The sequence below is a fragment of the Clarias gariepinus genome, chromosome 19 (assembly GCF_024256425.1).
Source record: "Clarias gariepinus isolate MV-2021 ecotype Netherlands chromosome 19, CGAR_prim_01v2, whole genome shotgun sequence".
In the NCBI taxonomy this organism is placed as follows: Eukaryota; Metazoa; Chordata; class Actinopteri; order Siluriformes; family Clariidae; genus Clarias; species Clarias gariepinus.
The window spans coordinates 14,667,817-14,674,044 of NC_071118.1; the positions used below are offsets into that span (position 1 = coordinate 14,667,817).

The 6,228-nt window shown below is 36.8% G+C and overlaps 1 protein-coding gene across 3 annotated transcripts; it reads right to left on the reverse strand.

Moving 5' to 3' along the window:
- Window positions 1-6,228, reverse strand: ppp1r3b (protein phosphatase 1, regulatory subunit 3B). Of its 3 annotated transcripts, XM_053478024.1 has the most exons (3): window positions 6,075-6,228; window positions 4,011-4,112; window positions 1-2,041 (listed from the first exon to the last, which is right to left on the reverse strand). In XM_053478024.1, the coding sequence occupies exon 3, from the start codon at window positions 2,020-2,022 to the stop codon at window positions 1,159-1,161; it is 864 nt and encodes a 287-aa protein (XP_053333999.1). In that variant the 5' UTR covers window positions 2,023-2,041; window positions 4,011-4,112; window positions 6,075-6,228; the 3' UTR covers window positions 1-1,158. The 3 variants fall into 3 exon arrangements, with proteins under 3 accessions (XP_053333999.1, XP_053334000.1, XP_053334001.1); XM_053478025.1 differs by lacking the exon at window positions 4,011-4,112; XM_053478026.1 differs by lacking the exon at window positions 6,075-6,228 and having other exon boundaries at window positions 3,928-4,018.

Sequence of the window (6,228 nt, forward strand, 5' to 3'; positions counted from 1 at the left end):
TTACTTTATAAATACAATACTTTATTCGACAGCAGTGAATTAAAATACTAAAAAGCATTTAACAGAACATCCCAAAACATCAACAAAATTATGTTACAAGGTGAGGTGTGCGTAAAAACAATAATCTAACAGTCACTCAAACAAAGGAACAAAATCCTGATAAAACGCCAAAACTGTGACTTAAAACACTGCTTCTATGTGACAGGGATGATACTGTAGGTTAATGCTTAAAACTCATAGCTTGCACTTTATGATGACGGGAAATCATCTTTTGAATTAAATAACAAAATCATACCACACAGACCCAAGCTGCCATTTCTATGTCATTATTTAAATCTTAATATATTGCATAAGAAAGAACATCTGTAGTCCTGATCGGTTCAAAGGCCCATTGGATTACACGAACAAACATACAAAAATTCATTACAGACACTGTGGATATTTTACCATTATAATTTTTTTCTTTGCATATTGACAGATTTGATCTTTGCTTGAATATAAAAGCTAAGGTTTAAACAAACATCTTCCAGTGTAACAGGAAAAAAAAAACTTTATTATTTAAACTTAAATGACTATTCTCCATTATTCTATATGTGCGCTTTACTATTAAAGCTACTTCTATTATTTAATAAACCCACACATCCCAGTAAACGGTCTGAATGAACAGTCCATGGAGATGCTCAAGCCCTCGTAAAGGGTAGCAGCAAACTGACCTTCATTCCACAAACTCTTGGACATATTCCATATTTGTATATTGCATACAACTCAAAAACACGGACAGATAATTTATCCAGATGTTAGAGGTCATTATTGCACCAGTTGGTGTAAACAAAACTGTCACATTTTTCCTGAAATGAATTTGATTAGTCAAGGCATGTTTGATGTTTGCTTTCCTGTTGGTATTGTAGTTAATCACTTGTTTGTCTCAGAACAAGTTCATAAAATGAAAATGAGCTCTTAGATAAGCTAAGAGCTTATTGCTCTTTAATGCAGTGCTATTACAGCAGACAGGAAACATTGCCTTATTGACTACATTTTAGAAAAGTAATTATAGATTGAATACTTTGGCTAAAATAGTCCTTCAATGTAAAAGATCACTTCCTGAGTTCATATTCTTCATAAATCTATGCTGGCTGGATATGTCTCATGACACACAAGTCAGTAATATGGGCCGAGGTCCTCGTAACCGGTGTAGCTTCGCCACTCGGTAAAAATGCTGTTTGAACACCTCGGGTTGCCGAATCCGTCAAAGTACGCATCCCAGTCACTGTAGTGCTGATCACCGTTGCTCATGTCACTAGTGCTCTTCTTCTTCAAAGCAGAGTGGGTGATTTTATAGTTCTGGCCCTGGTTGCTGTCCCAGTACGTGTTTCCTTCCACCATGTAACACACAGCAAACTCGACATGCTCATGCGGAAGCATCCGGCCTGGTAAATTCACCTCAAATGAGAAGGTATCCCACTCAGAGCCCAAGTACGCGTCATTAACATACTGACACTCAATATCAATGTGGCTCTTCCATGCATCGAACGTGATGCGCACCTTTACAGCCTTTTGGTAGGACAGGTTTTTGACCTTGATCGTCCCCGCAATGGCCCTGTGCTTCAGGACACAGTGTTCGAGGCAGACCGAGTCTCGCTCCAGCCGCTGGCGGAACTGCAGATAATCTGCGCTCGGCTGAGAGAAGCCCAGCACCAGCTTGTCATCCTCCTCAGAGACGTTGAGTGCAGAAACAAAAAGCTGCTGGATGCTGAGCGGGATATCAATGGGGTCGTCGAACTCAGAGAAGACCTTCACCACAGCAAGGGCCAAGCCTTTGTGGTCAGCAAATGACACCTGCTTTTTAACCTTGCCATGAGCCCGCTCCCGAGACTCGGACTGCGGCAGAGGAGAGTGGAAGCCAAACTGAGTGACTGTACTCGTGTGCAGACATGGACGTAAGGGCATCTTACACTTCCCAGACATCCTGCTCTGGAAGTCATCGCTCGACAGGTAAAGAGGCATCACCAGTTCAACTGGCATGATGGGACCGTCCTACACACTAGAAGTAAAGACATGAAAGTCATGTTTAAATAAATAAATAGATAAATACTAGTAATTAATTTCATGTTTTAAAACCAGAATATTATATTGAATAATACCTAAAAAAACATGTTAAAAATATTATATGAGATACATACACTGTAAAACAAATGAATATAATGTGATTTACTTAAATATAATATTTAAATTAATACTGTTACTTGATTAAATATGATATGAATTAGATTTATTTCAATATTGGATTATATACTTTTACAGTGTAAAACACACAATCCTAAATACAACTGTGTGCAAGTTTGTACACCCTTACTATCAGGCAAATTAAAAAAGGGTAGAGAGGTTTTCATTGTGATCATTTGAAATGAGAATGCTGTCAAACATTATAACAAACTAATATAAAAATGTCTAATTGCGTGTGTGTGTATGTGAGTGAGTTAAGATAAAAAGAACGCAAAATTATCTGATTAAATGGTTTACCTTCTACTTTCTAAATGCGACAAATATTCTGTTTAAACTTATTCGTCCACCGATGGGATCCCACCTATAAACTTCTGTATTAAACATGTTCTAAACTACTTTCCTTTGCTTTAGCTTGGATCGTTGTCTACTTCCAAGACTCCCATATTTCACCTCTTTGTACTTTATTTTTGTCTATGAATGTTGAAATAGAGAGACATTTAGTTTCGCACAGGCGATCTCAGCTTGACAAATAAACCCATTTTAAAAACTTAAATATCCAAGTCTAGATTTTGATCCAATCCAGACAATAAGTTAACCATTAAATCAGGTGAGGGCTTCAGACAAGTTCAGACGAGTTCAGCAAAATGGCACGACGTGGTAAGACTTACTGTAAACAAACACAAAACAGAAAGAAGGCCAGAGATAAGGACTAGACCTAGGGTATCAAATCTTATCTGCAAATGACCAGTGACTGCTGATTTTTTTTTTTTTATTCAATCAATAAGGAACCACATGTGATTCTTTGTGTGATATCAGTCCTGTTTATGCAATCTCCTGCTTCTGACTTGACACATTTCTTACAGGGAGTGGAACGTAGAAGAAGGGTGTTCACCTTAAATCTTGATATTTCAACTGATTTTGGAGTGGGAAGTGCTTGGAAAGTCTGCCACACCCAATCCATCAAGGGTGTAGCTTAGAAATGAGAGACAGACAAGTCCAGCTGTATTGCAGCTGCCATAGATATGTTATATAAACTAGACTGGCCATACACTTCCTATACACTATTACACCCATTGCAGTAGAGCCAAGTGAAGCCATGGTTAATGCATCTTTATCAAAGTCAAAAGGACTGCAGTGTTCGTTATTAATTGCATTATGTCACACAACTGAGTAAAACATTTGTAACTCACATGCTGCATTTAAGCCATGTCTTTATACTCTACGTTTACCTCGCATTTCACAATTATCATTAGTTCTGTTTTAATATTTCCATTTTCTGCATAATTTCCATACATTATTTCCTCTTAATGAAAATTTCTCAAGAATACAAGTGGTTGTTGCTCTTTCTGATGCTTCCGAATTAAGTCACACCGGGCTAACTGGGATATGCGAAGAAGACATTTCACTGTGCTGTAAAGTACATGTGACAAATAATTGAACATTCCTCCTATCCGCACACAACTTGGCACTGCATCCACTGGATGACGTTGGTGCATTGGGTGGGAATTAAATTTGGTCCTTCTGAATGATATTTGATATAAATATCATACATATTGTAATATTGAAAGAAATAGTGTGATAGAATGCTCTTCATAGTGCCATCTACAGGCGTATTTTAAATTTTAAAACCAGCCATGTTTTCTGTAAGTATTACCAGGACGAAATAAAAAAACATATGTAAATGTAATAATAAAGCTTACTAACAGATATTGAATGCAACTACAAAACAGCTTTCCTGTTGCACTCAGCTCAAGTTACTCCACCATGTTACACAGAGGACACTCCACCTTAAGTGTGATGGGCGTGGTTAGCTTTCAGAGCACCACCCACTCCAAACACAGATGACCAATCAAGACGCTAGACGAACGCCTTCTTCTAAGCCCCACCTCCTGGAAGAAAAAGTTATTAGTGCACTGCGATACAGTACTAGAAAAAGACAAAAAAATAAAATAAATAACGCAATGTTAAACAATATTTAAAAAAATACTTATTATTATTATTTTTTAATTAAAGTATAATTACTTGTAAATGCAAAAAATAGATTCCACATACATTGTAATATACATTCTCTTTTAGTGGATTATACTAAGAAATGTGAAGAAAGTTTTTTTACAAAGTACCTCCCTAAATTTAAAACAGTATTGTTTTAGATTGGTTAATAGAAAGTTACAGACCCAGAGTTTGGTAAAAATAATATTAATAATAAACACTGACCACAATGGAGCGTTATCACTAAGTTAGCCGGCTAGCATGTTGCTAAGCTACTCGCTATTGTTGCTGAACTGTGCAATTTCTATCGTCGAATATTGGAAATTCGATAAAATAACAGTAACTAACACAATTTAAAATAGGAAAAGTGTGGTAACACAATTTTTATGGGTTTTAAATGCTTCGAAAGAGCGAACATAAAGCGGGTTTTCATGACGGCGTCCATGTTTTTCCCCACTTCACGTGTTCGCACGTTATTACACGCCGAGACTTAACATCCTTAAACACAGCGTGAAGCTTGTGCTGACGCAAATGACCAACAGCACTACTGCTGAGGACTCCTTCATTGCTGTTCGATTAACATCTTTTTACAAAAAAAACCTTAAACCCATCGACAATTGCAGGTTTTACAGTGTCTGCCATGCAAACCCCTGTGAAGAAGCGGTTACCATGGCAACGCTGAGGCATTATTAAAAAGCAGCGCATTAATATCCGATTGCAATAATGTCAGAGCTGCCGTTACAGAAAACTCATCAACGTCTCATGATAGGAGAATGAATGGTAGGGTATAAATGAAAAACAACCATGCTGTTTTTAAAAAGAAACAAACAAACATCTTAGGATGATGTTGAAAATGTTGAAAGCCTATACAAGGTTGCCTATTCACCAGAAGGTCAAAATCGCCATAAATCTCTTGGCAGCTAGTGATTAAAGCCCGGGCAAAGAGCTGAGCAGTGCATACTGTTGAAAAGCTCTGTTCCGAAAATATAGTAAAAGGTGTAACGACAGATCTAAATACAGTCTATCAGATATACGGTATTTATCATCATAAACAATTTGGGCTCATTTAGACATTTGGTGTTATGTAACCAAATTACGTAAAGACTGTAAAATACACCGTAGGAGTCAGATTCAGTTCGAATAAATGCGCAGAGATCTTATACAAACAAATTAACTTTTTTTGCAGAAAGGTGAAAATACTATATATATATTTTTATTATTATTATTATGACAGTATGTGCTTTTCACTATGTTGCTCTGTGTCCTTGGAGCTCATTTATAAGTACACGTTAAGGTCAGTTAGTGCAGATGACATTAGCAAAGACAGAACTCTATAACGTACTCTTTATCATAATACCCTTCAGCACATGGGGCTTTATTACTGACCATAGATACTGGGTCACTGTTACAGGTCTGTGAACAAAACATCAACAATAAAATAATTGAAACCTAATGTGTATTTATTTAGAATTTAATTATGAATTATGAAATTTAGAATTACAATATGTAGTTCGAGATTAATCCAACGCAAAGCCTGAGTGCTTCCTGTATGTAAAAGTAAAGAGAAGCTTCTTACATCGCTTACATCAGTTTTAAATGTGTCCGGTGTGGAGTTACAAATAAAACCGGAAGTTCGGTGCGTTCGTGTTTGTTTGCAGCAACAACAACAACAACAACAAACAAATAAATAAAAATAAAAATCAATCTGACTGAATATAAATGAAATACAACACAAAGTACAAAGTAAAAACACGTGTGAACATTATACACACGTTGCTTACCGATCTATCACTTAAATGAACAGTCATCACTTTGTTTAATGAATGAAAACAAATGAAAAGTAGGAAGGAAATGTTGTTTACCTTGCTCGGTGCATTTAAACAGCACAGTTAAGGTGAGCACCCGACCGACCATCAGCTAAACTGAAGGAATGTGTGTTGTTTTATTTTGCTGCGAAGTAAACCAGCGCTGTTCCGCGTGCACAAGCTTTAATAACACACGCTTGCGCTTCCAGTA